Source organism: Sapajus apella, unplaced genomic scaffold (genome assembly GCF_009761245.1).
Source record: "Sapajus apella isolate SASKATOON/1434 unplaced genomic scaffold, GSC_monkey_1.0 scaffold19, whole genome shotgun sequence".
Classification (NCBI taxonomy): Eukaryota; Metazoa; Chordata; class Mammalia; order Primates; family Cebidae; genus Sapajus; species Sapajus apella.
This window is the reverse complement of record NW_022436959.1, coordinates 13561789-13577795: the sequence shown is the minus strand read 5'-3', so window position 1 is coordinate 13577795 and position 16007 is coordinate 13561789. Positions and strand designations below refer to the sequence as shown.

Genomic DNA, 16007 nt, shown 5'->3' with positions numbered 1-16007 from the left:
GGCCGAAATACTGTTTTAAAATACGAAGTTGTAGAAGGAAAAAGCCAGGGGGCCTGATGAATTGCTGGTGTTACTTCTTCAGTGACAGATTAATTTTTAAAATATATGTGAGGAAAAAAAAGGAGAAATCTAATGAATGTATTTTATAAGCATAACAGAGCCATAGAATAAATAAATGGAAAACTTAAACTGTGGAAAGAGATATGCACGTAAAATTTCTGATTCACTCTAAAATGTGTTGCAAAATACTTGTTTTGAGGAAACTGTTTCTATGTTGGTGTTATTTAGTGCAGCATAGGACAGAGAGTAATGGCTACGGAAATAGAAGTCCTTAGTTTTGTCCTTGCTCTGTCACTATCTGTGTAACCTTAGAGTACTTTGTGGTCCCCAATTTCCTCATCTCTAAAATAGTGAATTGGTCTGATTCCAAGGACTCTTGTAGCTCAGACTTTCAATGATAAAGGTTTTTAGAGGTTCTTTTTAATGTGGAAACAAAATAGGTGTAAACCCTTTTAGTCATTTGTGTTCTTAGTTTTCTTCCTGCTTCAGATATAATTCTTTCAAACTACCTTGAAGGAAGAAATACATATAAGAAAACAAGAAAGCTGCCAGAAATCAGAATCTCTACTGGCGAGTTATCACTCTCTCAGGAGCTGCACGTGTTTACTCTGCATTTTTGACATGCTTTATTCTCTTTCTCCCTACTCTGTATCTTTTGCGCATAGCCTCTGTACCTATTGTGTCTGACTCTTCACAACTTTATCTTGTCAATCCCCTAACCCAACTTTATTATTTATTTTCATGCCTTCTCCTTCAGCTCCTTCTGCCAACTGTCTGGTTTTCCCTGGGGCCTCTTTGAGGCCAGAGATGCTAGCCTAGTTGGCTGTGGAAGGGGACGTGGGCTCATGTGGCACAAAGCATGATTGGCCAAGACAGTACATGCTCTGTGATTAAAGTATCTAGGGCTCCATAGTGTGTGTGTATGTATATGTATGTATATAAGTTTTAGTTTTTTTTTTGTTTGTTTTTTTTGAGACAGAGTCTTGCTCTGTTTCTCAGGCTGGAGTGCAGTGGTGCTGGCTCAATGCATCATTTACCTGTTGGGATCAAGGAGTTGTTGTACCTCATGACCAGCTAATTTTTGTAGTTTTAGTAGAGACAGGTTCTCACCATATTGGCCAGGCTGGTCTTGAACTCCTGACCTCAAGTGATCTGCCTATGTCAGCCTCCCAAATGCTGGGATTACAGGCATGAGCCATGGAGCCTGGACTGCATAATATATTTTATTTTATTTTATTCTGAGACAGAGTCTCACTCTGTCACCAGGCTGTAGTGCAGTGGTGCGATCTCAGCTCACTGCAACCTCCGCCTTCCAGGTTCAAGCGATTCTTGTGCCTCAGCCACCCAAGTAACTAGGTTTATAGGCATGCACCACCACACCTGGCTAATTTTCATATTTTTGATAGAGACAGGGTTTCACCATGTTGATCAGGCTGGTCTTAAACACCTGGCTTCGAGTGATCTGCCTGCCTCAGCCTCCTGAAGTCCTGGGATTACAGGTGTGAGCCACTATAATCTAAAATATGGCCTGGCCATATTTTAGATTAAACTTTTTACTGTAGCATAATGGTTAGTTTTCCTTTTGCCTTAACATTTTCTATTTTTGTCCCTGCCTCATTTTACTATTTTTCTTTAATCTGTTTTTGTAATGTTCACATTACAAAATGTTGTCTTCTCTTCCCTCTCCCAAATGTGCCATCTAAAAATGAACTGATAGCTTGACACTCATATTTCCGTATCTTAGCTGGAATTTTAGTGTAGTTTCTCTCAAGGTAGTGCATTTTAAGTCTTAGACCTTATTGTGGAGTGAATGGGCTGTGTTCTGTGTTAATCCCCCCCATATTAGCCTCAGGCAGTATTACACAGAAAAAATATTTTAGGAATGGCTCTTTTTTTTTTTTTTTGGTTTGTTTTTGGAGAGAACTATTTGAACCTCTGAGCTGCAGTGAACATACTGTGTCTTTTTGTAGTAAATCTATGCCTCTCTAGCTGAAATTCCTCTGGGGACTAATAGGCAGCAGTAGTTCTAGTACGTTTGGCTGAGTGAAAGCTGCTCTTCCTGCTAGTTGCCATGATTGCTGTTGATAGTTACTTTAGCTATAGTTATAATGGCACAAAATGTAGAGCACCAAATAAATGCAAAAATAAGATTTGAATGAAAGATTTTAAGGTACTATTAGCCATCTACTTGCGTTTTTAATGTTACTGTTGCTATGTTTGCATAAAATACAAGGAAGTACTTCATGACAGCCAGTGTGAAATGCAGTATTTTAAAAACTTTCTGGCTGGGCGCGGTGGCTCAAGCCTGTAATCCCAGCACTTTGGGAGGCCGAGGCGGGTGGATCACGAGGTCAAGAGATCGAGACCATCCTGGTCAACACGGTGAAACCCCGTCTCTACTAAAACTACAAAACATTAGCTGGGCATGGTGGCGCGTGCGTGTAATCCCAGCTGCTTAGGAGGCTGAGGCAGGAGAATTGCCTGAACCCGGGAGGCGGAGGTTGCGGTGAGCCGAGATCGCGCCATTGCACTCCAGCCTGGGTAACATGAGTGAAACTCCATCTCAAAAAAAAAAAAAAAAAAAAACCAAAATTATAACAATAATTCATAATAAGAGATCTTTTTATATCAAGACTCCATAGATGGCTGGGCATGATGGTGTGCGCCTGTAGTTGGTCCTAGTTATTAGGGAGGCTGAGGTGGGACCAGGAGTTTGAGACTGGCCTGGGCAATGTAGTTAGATCTCAATATGGAAAAAAAGAGAAGACTCCATAGTTGTTTAACAGTTTTTGCGTAGGCTGGGCTCACTGGCTTATGCCTGTAATCCCAGCACTTTGAGAAGCTGAGGCAGGAAGATCACCTGAGCTTAGGAGTTTGAGACCAGCCTGGGCAACATAGTGAGACCTTGTCACTGCTAAAAATAAAATTTGTCAAGTGTGGTGGCACACACCTGTAGTCCCAGCTGCTTAGGAGGCTGAGGTAGGGGCAGGGGACGGGGTGTCTCTTGAGTCTGGGAGATCAAGGCTTTAGTGAGCTGTAGCCACTACATTCTAACCTGGGCAACAGAGCCAGACCTTGTTTCAAACAGCAACAACCAAAAACTGTGTATGCATACGTCTATATATGTAAAAATCAACTGGAAATTTCACAAAATTGATAGTGTGTACAGTCTACTCTGATGGTTTCATCTTGTGTTTTGAAAAAGTGCTTATTGCAAACTGTTGATTTTGTTCCCTGCTTTTGAAAAACAGTGGAGTTGGCTAGATGCGCTGGCTCAAGCCTGTAATCCCAGCACTTTGTGAGGCCAAGGCAGGCGGATCATGAGGTCAGGCATTTGAGACCAGCTTGGCCAATATAGTGAAACGCCATCTGTACTAAAAAAAAAGTACAAAAATTAGCTGGGTGTGGTGGCGTGCGCCTGTAGTCCCAGCTACTTGGGAGGCTGAGGCAGAAGAATCGCTTGAACCCAGGAGGCAGAGGTTGCAGTGAGCCAAGTTTGTGCCACTGCACTCCAGTCTGGGTGACAGAGCAAGACTCCATTTCACAAAAAATTAAAAAGAAAGAAAGAAAAACAGTGGAGTCCTGGTCTGAGAGTTTGGATGCCTAATATTTCTCTGTGTGACTTTGAGTAGTCATTAATTCTCTTTGTGCCTCCTTTTTCTTATCTTTATAATGAAGGTGTTCTAGTTTAAATATTTGCTGATTCTTTGTTTGATTTAATTAATTAATTAAATTTTGAGATAGAGTTTCGCTCTGTCACCCATAGCTCATTGAAACCTGGCACTCCTAGGCTTGAGTGGTCCTCCTGCTTCAGCCTCCTGAGTAGCTGGGCCTACAGGTGCACACCACCATGCCTGGCTAATTTTTAAATTTTTTTGGTAGTGACTGCATCTTGCTGTGTTGCCCAGGATTGTGTTGTACTCCTGGCTTCAAGAGGTCCTTCCACCTTGGCCTTGTAAAGTGCTGGGATTATAAGTGTGAACATCATGCCCAGCCTGTTTTACTTTTCTCTGGAAATAATGTTGGACTAAAGACAATCACATATCTTTATGTCTCTGGCTAGGGAGAGAGAAACCATTGAAAAATGGCTTAAATATTTGGTTGTTTACTTAGTGTGCTGTTTGGCAGGTAGCATAATAGAGCTTTGAACAGCACGTTTCTCCAAAGATCTTATAAAGTGGAGTGGACATGTTAATACCTGTAATAAATATAAAAAATTAGAAAAAAAATTATCCCTGTTTGTTTTTCTGTTTTTATATTTCTTAACAGGGAATATCTTGGAGTTTGAAAAATTGTGTTTAAAATGCTTAATACCAGTTTTAAGTAAATGCACTGACAGATGGCTACCTAGACCTTGTTTCATACCTGATTTTGCCACAGCCCCTTTCAGATTAGAGAACACCAATAAGAATATATTTTTCTTTTGTAAATACCACCATATCAGATCATTACTGTTCCCGTATATCACCAAACAGTGGAACTGCCATTTTCATAACACAGGGGAACACACAGCTTTCTGTGGTTGTAGGTTTCCTTCTCTTTAGTTTGTACGATTTCTTCAGACCAGGCCATTTCATACTGTGCTTTGGGAGCCCTCTCATTCTCATTTCTTTGTGTTGAGGAAAATAGGAATAAGGAATTTGTTGCCTGCTCCCGAAATTCTGATCAGAAAAGGATTCTAAAGGTTTTATTTGGAAGGAAATTAGAACCAGACTTTGTACTTCCTCCTCTTTCTCAAATCAGATAATACTCGCTCATTATTCCTTGACCCCACCCCTCATGTAGATGTACCAAGACACATCACCCTTTTTTTCCTTCATAGCAATTTATCACAAGCTGATATATTTCTTTGCTTATTTATTGTTCTATTTCTATTAAAGTGTATCCAGAAAAACAGGAATCCTGTCAGTTTTTCATATCTTGCTTTACCTTTCATATCTCTGGCTCCTGGCACATGGGAGATGCTTTGATATTGTGAATGAATTAGTGAACAAGTGAATGAGTAAACCAAGTTCTTTCATGCATTAAACGGAACTCCATGTAGTAAAGGTTGTGTTTGAACCTGGATCTTTATGCATTGCCCCAACTCACCCCCTGCCCCCAATTATTTTTTCTGGAAATGTGTTATCATTGTGTTTGCTGATCACGGTAAAGGTCCCTACCTTTAGAAGACCTTGTATTTATCTTTTATCTTTGTTTTACTTCTTTTTTTTTTTTTTTTTTTTTTTTTTTGAGATGGTATTTCACTGTTGTGGCCCAGGCTGGAGTGCAATGGCGCCTGCCATCTTGGCTCATCGCAACCTCTGCCTCCCAGCTTCAAGTGATTCTCCTGCTTCAGTCTCCTGAGTAGCTGGGATTACAGGCATGTGCCACCATCCCATGCCCAGTTAATTTTTTGTATTTTTAGTAGAGGTGGGGTTGGTCAGGCTTCATGTTGGTCAGGCTGGTCTCGAACTGCCAACCTCAGGTGATCCGCTTGCCTCAGCCTCCTAAAGTGCTGAGATTACAGGCATGAGCTACCATGCTCAGCCTGCTTCATATGTTTTTATCTTCTAGTTTTTTGCCTTTATAAAAACTAACATATAAGACTTCTGAAGTTCTTCTCGTAGCAACTTTATAATACTTTATGTGAATACAGTTTATTTGAAACTTTAAGAAGCAACTTAATAATTTAGTGAATAGTTCAAATTAGGCATCTTCAGGATGATTGTCCTAAACTGCCATTTCTATTTTCTAGTTACATCCTTTTAAAGCAAAAAAGAACAAAGCTTCATTTAATACAATTTATTCCGTATTTACAAACACGGTCTTTCTAGTGGAAGTAAGGGAGGTAGTGTGGTGTAGAGAAAACCCTAGACAGTGAGTCAGGACCTGTATTCTGGACCAGTAGGATTTCTCCTGTTAACTGGTTAATTTTTAGGCAGACATTTAACATCTCTGAGCTTCTGTTTCTTCATCTGAAATGTGAGGGAAATAGATTAGTTTTCTTCTCAGATTCTTCCAGCCCAGAAAAGGATAATTGAAGATACTTTAATTTACCTCCAAATTTCTATCCTCTGCCACTTTACCCCAAAAATCATTGCAGGGAGGTCACATTGCTGCATGGGAGAAGGTGGGGTTACATTCAGGGATTTGTTTTAAAGTAAACATGAGGCATTTCTCAGTGATTGTTGATTGCTCACCAGGCTTTGTGGGGGATGTGGCAGCAGTGTAAGGCATGTTGTTCTTGCCCATAAGGGACCTGGGACTTAAGGAGACATGGCTTACACAGACGCTTGGATGATGTGATGTATAAAACTAATTGGTATAAAGTAACATGCTGTGGGCATTAGAAGATAAGTGTGATGTAGGATAGGGTAAGGAGGTTTTGAAATCCTTCTATCCGAGGTAGCATTTAAACAGATATTTTCCTAGTCTCTTTTCAGGTTACTTGGAAGATGAACTGTTCTCATCAGCGTCATGCTATTATGTCATCTTTTAGGACTGGGTATTGCTTCAGTAACTTAATCCAGTGAAATTTTCATGTTGTCCACAAATCCTGAGTAGAAACTTTTTCAAGCCTGTAGCCTCTCTGAGAGCTGACTGTATCTAATAGAATGAGAGGATGTCAGGAAACATGTAAAGAAACATGCTGGGTAAATAAAAATATCACGTAAATGTAAGATATAACTATTACTGTCGTATGAAGCAGAGAGAAGACTGGCTGGATTAGAGGAGATATTTTTGCGACTAATGAGAAATAAATTTGGTCTTTGGAGACTTGGTTGTGGAGGCCCATGAGAGCTAATCAGGAGTTTTATTTGCGTCTGTGAAGACATTTCTTATATTACCTAACATTACTCAGATTATCAAGAATTAGTAGCATTGTTGCATATGTGCCTGACACTAATAATAAAGATTAATATTTATTGAGTAGTATGAGATGTCAGTTATTCTTTACCAGTATTAAATAGGTATTGTTGTCCCCATTATATAAGCAAGGATAATAGGCTTAGGGAGATAAAATAACTTTTTCAAGGTTTTAAAGATAGAATATATAATTTCATATAGAAAATGATAGAGAGTATCTTGTGGCTGGAGGTAGGATAGGAATGGGAGTGCAACATTTTGAAGAGTTGATATTTGAGCTAAGTACTAAAGGATGAAAAGGAACAGGTTGTAGGGAAAGTATTCCAAGCCAGGGAGTAGCAATTGTATAAACCTTGAGGTCAGAAAGAATTTGATGTGTTTTCCCTAGTGTGGCTATAGCATGGTGAGCAAGAGGGAAGTGGTATGAGATTAGGACAGAGAGAAATGGGTAGAAGTCAGGTTATGTAGGGCTTGTGCATGTCATAAAGGTTGGTACTGAGTTTGCATGTTAGATTCTGAGTGCGGTGTGAAACTGTTGAAAGGTTTTTAAGCAGGAGAATGATATGCTTATGTGTGTGTTTGTGTGGTAAAAAATACATAATCTAAAATTTATCATTTTAGCATTTAAGTTTACAGTTCAGTGACATTAAGTACATTCACATCATTGTGCAACCATCACTACCATCCATCTCCAGAACTTTTTCATCATCCCCAACCGAAACTCTATATCCATTAGATCATAACTTTCCATTCTCTTCTTCCATGTTGTAACATATATCAGAATATCTTTCTTCTTTAGGGATAAATAATACTCCATTGTATGTAGATACCACATTTTATTTATCTGTTTATCTATTGAGGGACACTGGGGTTATTTCCACCGTTTGGCTATTATGAATAATGCTGCAGTGACCATTGGCAAACACATATCCCGTTGGGTTCCTGCTTTTATTTCTTTTGTGTATATATCCAGAAGTTCAATTCCAGATTATATGATAATCCTATGTTAAGTTTTTGAGGAAATGTCATACTGTCTTCCCCAGCAGCCACACCATTTTATGTGCCCACCAGCAGAGCAGAAGAGTTTCAGTTTGTTCACATCCTTGCCAACACTTGTTGTTTTCTGTTTTTTTTTTTTTTTTTTTTTTATAACTATCCTGATGGATGTGAAGTGATATTTCATAGTGGTTTTAATTTACATTTCCCTGTGATTAATGAGGTTGAGCTTTTTTTTTTTTTTTGAGGTGGAGTCTCGGTTTGTCACCCAGGCTGGAGTGCAGTGGCACAATCTTGGCTCACTACAACTCCGCCTCCTGGGTTCAAGCGATTCTCCTGCCTCAGCCTCCTGAGTAGCTGGGATTACAGGTGTCTGCCACCATGCCCGGCTAATTTTTGCATTTTTAGTAGAGATGGGGTTTCCATCATGTTGTCCAGGCTGGTCTTGAACTCCTGACCTCAGGTGATCCGCCCACCTTGGCCTCCCAAAGTGCTGAGATTACAGGCTTAAGCCAATGCATCCAGTCTTCTTTCCTTCTTTCTAACTTTCATTTTGATGTTTTTTTTTTCTTTTTTCTTTTTGAAGAATAGCTTTTAGGCATTTAGGTTGGTGACATGCATTTGAATAGACTGAGATCTCCTATATATCTCATTATTAATGTCCATGGTTTTAGTTACAAGTGAGAAACCATTTGAAGAGTTTTATGACCATGGTTGCATTTTTTTCAGGTATTTTCAATGAATTGACATTTATTTCTAGGTTAAACTTTGAAAAGATACATAAACGAGACAGGTAAAAGACTAGAAAGCTTACTTAGTGGTGGAGAAAGTTGTCAAATATATGATACAGTTCCAAATCAAAATTATAGAATATTTGCCTTATTGTCGTCTGCTCTGTTACTGATACAGATTAAGACTAATACTGTTTTTCTTCTTAATTTTACAGAGTTAATAGAGTGGATACAACCTTGCTGAAGATGAAGAATATACAATATTGAGATTTTTTTCTTTTTTCTTTCAAATCCTGATTGTTTTGTGGCTTGCATCAAGTTACCACTTTTCAGTCAAGTCTGTTTGCTTCTTTAGAAATGTTTTTTACAATCTCAAGAAAAAATATGTCCCAGAAATTGAGTTTACTGTTGCTTGTATTTGGACTCATTTGGGGATTGATGTTACTGCACTATACTTTTCAACAACCAAGACATCAAAGCAGTGTCAAGTTACGTGAGCAAATACTAGACTTAAGCAAAAGATATGTTAAAGCTCTAGCAGAGGAAAATAAGAACACAGTGGATGTCGAGAATGGTGCTTCTATGGCAGGATATGGTAAGATAACCGGAGAATATTTCTAGTCTCCTCCTATCCCCATTTAAAGATGATTGTGGAAATTGAACTTACGACTTCATACATATGTCTTTGCAAAGTGATTTTTTTCTTGACTTTTTATTATGGAAATTTCAAATGTACTAAAAAATAGAGATACTATGATAAATACTTACATATTCATCATCCAGACTTAACAACAACAACAAAAAAGACCTTCTTGGACATAATACAACATCATTATCATACCTAGTTTATATTTAAATTTTCCTGATTATCCCATTGTAAGCCATTAATTGTTAAGCATTTATTAATTCCTAAGAAGCAGGATTTGCCTATATCTCCAGTATTGGTTATTGCTAATTGTTATTCTCCCTTTTACATTACTGGGTCCTGCTGTGTTTTAAGTTTCTTATGCTGTGCTCTTCCTTTCCTTTAAGGCAACATTTGTTTTAATTTAATTGTTGAGGAATATTTAAATTATGGAAATTGTGGCGTTTCACTGCTAGATATATATCACTTAAAAAAATGTATCTTGGAGGCTGGGTGCAGTGGCTCATGCCTTAATCCCAGCACTTTGGGAGGCCGAGGTGGGCAGTTCAGGAGGTCAGGAGATTGAGACCATCCTGCTAACACGGTGAAACCCTGTCTCTACTGAAAATAAAATAAATAAAAATTTGCTGGGTGTGGTGGCACATGTCTGTAGTCCCAGCTACTTGGGAGGCTGAGGCAGGCGAATTGCTAGGACCTGGGAGGCGGAGGTTGCAGTGAGCCAAGATTGTGCCACTGCACTCCAGCCTGGATGACAGAGCAAGTCTCTGTCTTAAAAAAATTAAACATGTATCGTGGCCTGGTATTGATGGCTCATGCCTATAATCTCAGTACTTTGTGGGGCTGAGGTGGGAGGATTGTTTGAGCCTAGGAGTTCGAGACTAGCCTAGGCAACATAGTGGGACCTCTACTAAAAATACAAACAAATCAGCCGGGTGTGGTGGCAGGCACCTGTAATCCCAATTACTCGGGAGACCAAGGCAGGAGAATTGCTTGAACCTGGGAGGCGGAGGTTGCGGTGAGCTGAGATCATGCCACTGTACTCCAACTTGGGCGACAGAGCAAGACTTCATCCAAAAAAAAAAAAAAAAAAAAATTAGCCAGGCATGGTGATATACACCTGTAGTCTTAGCTAGTTGTAAGGCTGAGGAGGGAGGATGACTTGAGCCCAGGAAGTCAAGGATACAGTGAACCATGTTTGCACCACTGTACTCCAGCCTAGGCAAGAGAGTGAGACCCCATCTCTTAAAAATATATGTCTTAAAAAAATGACCTTCTAAGGCTAGGTGTGGTGGCTCACGCCTGTAATCCCAGCACTTTGGGAGGCCGAGGCAGGGGCATCACCTGAGATCAAGAGTTTGAGACCAACCTGACCAACATGGACCAACCCCGTCTCTACTGAAAATACAAAAATGGGCTGGGCATGGTTTTGCATGCCTGTAATCCCAGCTACTCAGCAGGCTGAGGCAGGAGAATCACTTGAACCCAGGAGACAGAGGTTGCGGTTAGCCGAGATTGCACCATTGCATTCCAGCCTGGGCAACAAGAGTGAGAATTCGTTTCAAAAAAAAAAAAAGACCTTCTTGGACATAATAAAATACCATTATCATACTTATAAATATTTAAATTTTCCTGATTATCCCATTGTACGCCATCAATTGTATAGCATTTATTAATTCCTAAGCAGGATTTGCCTATATCTCCAGTATTGTTTATTGCTATTCTCCCTTTTACATTACTAGGTCCTGCTGTGTTTTAAGTTTCTTATGCTGTGTTCTTTCTTTCCTTTAAGACTTAAAATGAGAGAGAACAGATAGTATGGTTCTTTCTGGAACAATGTATATACATGAATGTGTGGACATTTTCTCTCTTTCAGTTTTGTTTGTTTAATTAAAAGTTATGGCTGGGGTGGCTCACACCTGTAATCCCAGCATTTTGGGAGGCTGAGGTAGGTAAATTGCTTGAATCTTGGAGTTTGAGACCAGCCTGGGAAACATGGTGAAACTATTTCTCTACAGAAAATAAAAAAGTTAGCTGGGTGTGGTGGTGTGCACTTGTACTTCCAGCTACTTGGGAGGTTCAGGTGGGACAACTGTTTGAGCCTGGGAGGTTGAGTCTGCAGTGAGGTGTGATCCTATGCCACTGCACTTAAGCCTGGGTGACAGAGTGAGACCCTGTCTGAAAAAAAAAATTATACATGCGTGTATTTAAATAATCAAAGTGTGTTATGATTCCTGTAATGAAAAAGGGCAGCTTTTCCCACTCCCAGAAGTCCTCAAATCTCCTGTTCTTTAGAGCCACCCATTTAAAATTTTCATTTCATTTTTTGGGTGATTATTTCTATATCTAAATGATATGCTCTGTGAAGTACTTTTCGATTTTTCAGTTTTAGGTGTTACCTATTAACTTCTCACTATGCAAGGTGAGAATTTAGCTTTTTTTTTTCACTTAAACATGCATTCCATCCAGCCCCCAGGCTGTTGTCACATCCATATACTTCTTGTCTGTCCATTTTTCCATCATAATTTTGTTTAGAATAATATTCAGTATACATACTATTACGACCATGTTAATAGTATTCATTATTGAGCCATATAAATGCATACCTCACAGATACTGTGGATTCTGTTCCAAACCACGCAATAAAGTGAGTATCACGATAAGCAAGTCACACAGGTCTTTTAGTTTTCCAGTGCATATAAAAGTTAACTTTACACAGTACAGTAATCTGATAAATGTGCAGTACCATTATGTCTTAAGCAATGTACATACATTAATTAAAAATACTTTATTGCTAAAATATGCCAACAATCATCTGAGCCTTTAGCAAGTCATAATCCTTTTGCTGGTGGAGGATCTTGCCTTGATGTCAAAGGTTGCTGACTGATCAGGGTGGTAGTTGCTGAAGGTTGGGGTGGCTGTGGCAATCTCATAAAATGAGACAACAATGAAGTTTGCCACATTGATGGACTCTTTTTTTCACGAAAGATTTTTTTTGTAGCATGGATTATTTTATAGTATTTTACCTGCAGTAGAACTTCTTTAAAAATTGGAGTCAATCCACTTAGACCCTACTGCTGCTTTATCAATAAAGTTTATATAATATTCTAAATCCTTTGTTGTCATTTCAGCAGTGTCCACAGCATCTTCAGTAGATTCCATCTCAAAAAACTACTTTCTTTGCTCTTCCTTAAGACTCAACTCCTCATCTATTCAAGTCCTATCATGAGAATGCAGCAATTCAGTCTCATTTTCAGGCTCCACTTCTAATTCTGTTGTTACTTCCTCCTTCCTCCACTGAAGTCTTGAATTCCTCAAAGTCATCCATGAGGGTTGGAATCACCTTCTAATTCATTCATTCATTCTGGTGAATGTTGACATTTTTCCTCCTTTTGTGAATCATGCATGTTATTAATGGTATCTAGAATGGTGAATCCTTTCCAGAAGGCTTTCAGTTTACTTTGTTCAGACCTGTCAGCTCTGGCCTTATGAAATGTATTTCTTAAATAATAATGACCTGAAAGTTCAAATGACTCTTTTATCCATGGGCAGGAGAATGGATGTTGTGTTAGCAGCCATGAAAACGTTTATCTCTTTGTATGTCATCTTCAGAGCTCTTGGGTGACTGGGCACACTGTCATTGAGCGGTAATATTTTGTAAGGAATCCTTTCTTCTGAACAGTGGGTCTCAACAGTAGGTCTCAGTGGGCTTAAAATGTTTAGTAACTCATTCTTTAAACATGTTATCATCCAGGCTTTGTTGTTCCATTTATAGAGCACAGGCAGAATAGATTTAGCATAATTCATAAGGGCTCTAGGATTTTCAACATGGTAAACGAGCATTGGCTTCAACGTTAAGTCACCAGCTGCATTACCCCCTAATGAGAAAGTCGGCCTGTTCTTTGAAGCTTTGAAGCCAGACATTGACTTCTCCTCACTAGCTATGAAAATCCTAGGTGGCATCTTCCTATAGAAGACTGTTTTGTCTACATTGAACATTTGTTATTTAGTGCAGCTACCTTCAACAGTTATCTTAGCTAGGTCTTCGAGGTAATTTGTGGCAACTTCTCCATTAACATTTGCCGCTTCACCTTGCACTTGAATCTTATGGAGATGGCCTTTTTTTTTTTTTTTTTTTTTTTTTTTAGACAGAGTTTCGCTCTTGTTACCCAGGCTGGAGTGCAATGGCGCGATCTCGGCTCACCGCAACCTCCGCCTCCTGGGTTCAGGCAATTCTCCTGCCTCAGCCTCCTGAGTCGCTGGGATTACAGGCACGCGCCACCATGCCCAGCTAATTTTTTGTAGTTTTTAGTAGAGACGGGGTTTCACCATGTTGACCAGGATGGTCTCGATCTCTTGACCTTGTGATCCACCCGCCTTGGCCTCCCAAAGTGTTGGGATTACAGGCGTGAGCCACCGCGCCTGGCTCCTTTTTTTTTTTTTTATTGCATTTTAGGTTTTGGGATACATGTGAAGAACATGCAAAATTGTTGCATAGGTACACACATGGCAGTGTGATTTGCTGCCCTCCTCCCCTTCACCTATATCTGGCATTTCTCCCATGCTATCTCTCCCCAACTCCCCACCCCCCACTGTCCCTCCCCTATTTTCCCCCAACAGACCCCAGTGTGTGATGCTCCCCTCCCTGTTTCCATGTGTTCTCATTGTTCAACACCCGCTTATGAGTGAGAAAATGCGGTGTTTGATTTTCTGTTCTTGTGTCAGTTTGCTGAGAATGATGGTTTCCAGGTTCATCCATGTCCCTACAAAGGACACGAACTCATCGTTTTTGATGGCTATGTAACATTCCATGGTGTATATGCGCCACATTTTCCCTGTCCAGTCTATCATCGTTGGGCATTTGAGTTGGTTCCAGGTCTTTGCTATTGTAAACAGTGCTGCAATAAACATTCATGTGCATGTGTCCTTATAGTAGAACGATTTATAATCCTTTGGATATATACTTAGCAATGGGATTGCTGGGTCAAATGGAATTTCTATTTCTAGGTCCTTGAGGAATCGCCACACATTGTCTTCCACAATGGTTGAGCTAATTTACACTCCCACCAACAGTGTAGAAGTATTCCTATTTCTCCACATCCTCTCCAGCATCTGTTGTCTCCAGATTTTTTAATGTTCGCCATTCTAACTGGTGTAAGATGGTATCTCAATGTAGTTTTGATTTGCATTTCTCTAATGACCAGTGATGATGAGCATTTTTTCATATGTTTGTTGGCCTCATGTATGTCTTCTTTTGTAAGGTGTCTGTTCATATCCTTCACCCACTTTTGAATGAGCTTGTTTGTTTTTTTCTTGTAAATCTGTTTTAGTTCTTTGTAGATTCCGGATATCAGCCCTTTGTCAAATGGGTAGACTGCAAAAATTTTTTCCCATTCTGTTGGTTGCTGATTCACTCTAATGACTATTTCTTTTGCCGTACAGAAGCTGTGGAGTTTGATTAGGTCCCATTTGTCTATTTTGGCTTTTGTTGCCAATGCTTTTGGTATTTTGGTCATGAAGTCCCTGCCTACACCAATGTCCTGAATGGTTTTGCCTAGATTTTCTTCTAGGGTTTTTATGGTGTTAGGTCTTATGTTTAAGTCTTTAATCCATCTGGAGTTAATTTTAGTGTAAGGTGTCAGGAAGGGGTCCGGTTTCTGCCTTCTGCACATGGCTAGCCAGTTCTCCCTACACCATTTATTGAACAGGGAATCCTTTCCCCATTGCCTGTTTTTGTCAGGTTTGTCAAAGGTCGGATGGTTGTAGATACATTGTGTTGCCTCTGAGGCCCCTGTTCTGTTCCATTGGTCTATATCTCTGTTTGGTACCAGTACCATGCCGTTTTTATTACTGTAGCCTTGTAGTATAGTTTGAAGTCCGGTAGTGTGATGCCTCCTGCTTTGTTCTTTTTGCTTAGAATTGACTTGGCTATGCGGGCTCTCTTTTGGTTCCATATGAAGTTTAAGGTGGTTTTTTCCAGTTCTGTGAAGAAGGTCATTGGTAGCTTGATGGGGATAGCATTGAATCTGTAAATTACTTTGGGCAGTATGGCCATTTTCACGATATTGATTCTTCCTAACCATGAACATGGAATGTTTCTCCATCTGTTTGTGTCCTCTCTTATTTTGTTGAGCAGTGGCTTGTAGTTCTCCTTGAAGAGGTCCTTTACATTCCTTGTTAGTTGTATTCCTAGGTATTTTATTCTCTTTGTGGCAATTGTGAATGGAAGTTTGTTCTTGATTTGGCTCTCTTTAAGTCTGTTATTGGTGTATAGGAATGCTTGTGATTTTTGCACATTGATTTTGTATCCTGAGACTTTGCCGAAGTTGCTTATCAGCTTCAGTAGATTTTGGGCTGAGATGATGGGGTCTTCTAGATATACAGTCATGTTGTCTGCAAATAGAGACAATTTGACTTCCTCCTTTCCTATTTGAATACCCTTTATTTCTTTTTCTTGCCTGATTGCTCTGGCTAGAACTTCCAATACTATATTGAATAGGAGTGGTGAGAGAGGGCATCCTTGTCTAGTGCCACATTTCAAAGGGAATGCTTCCAGTTTTTGCCCATTCAGTATGATATTGGCTGTTGGTTTGTCATAAATAGCTTTTATTATTTTGAAATACTTTCCGTCAATACCTAGTTTATTGAGAGTTTTTAGCATAAAGGGCTGTTGAATTTTGTCAAATGCCTTCACTGCATCAATTGAGATAATCATGTGGTTTTTGTCT

The 16007-nt window shown here is 39.6% G+C and overlaps 1 protein-coding gene across 2 annotated transcripts in view; it reads left to right on the top strand.

The window, feature by feature from the left end:
* Positions 1–16007, top strand: part of CCDC126 (coiled-coil domain containing 126) — a 45336-nt gene that overhangs the window by 2083 nt on the left and 27246 nt on the right. The window contains exon 3 of one of the 2 annotated variants that reach the window (XM_032286989.1): positions 8853–9231. In XM_032286989.1, the coding sequence (XP_032142880.1) occupies positions 8994–9231 (238 nt within the window). In that variant the 5' untranslated portion in view covers positions 8853–8993. Of the gene's footprint in view, positions 1–8851; positions 9232–16007 lie in introns of both variants that reach the window. The other variant, XM_032286990.1, reaches the window with a different exon arrangement.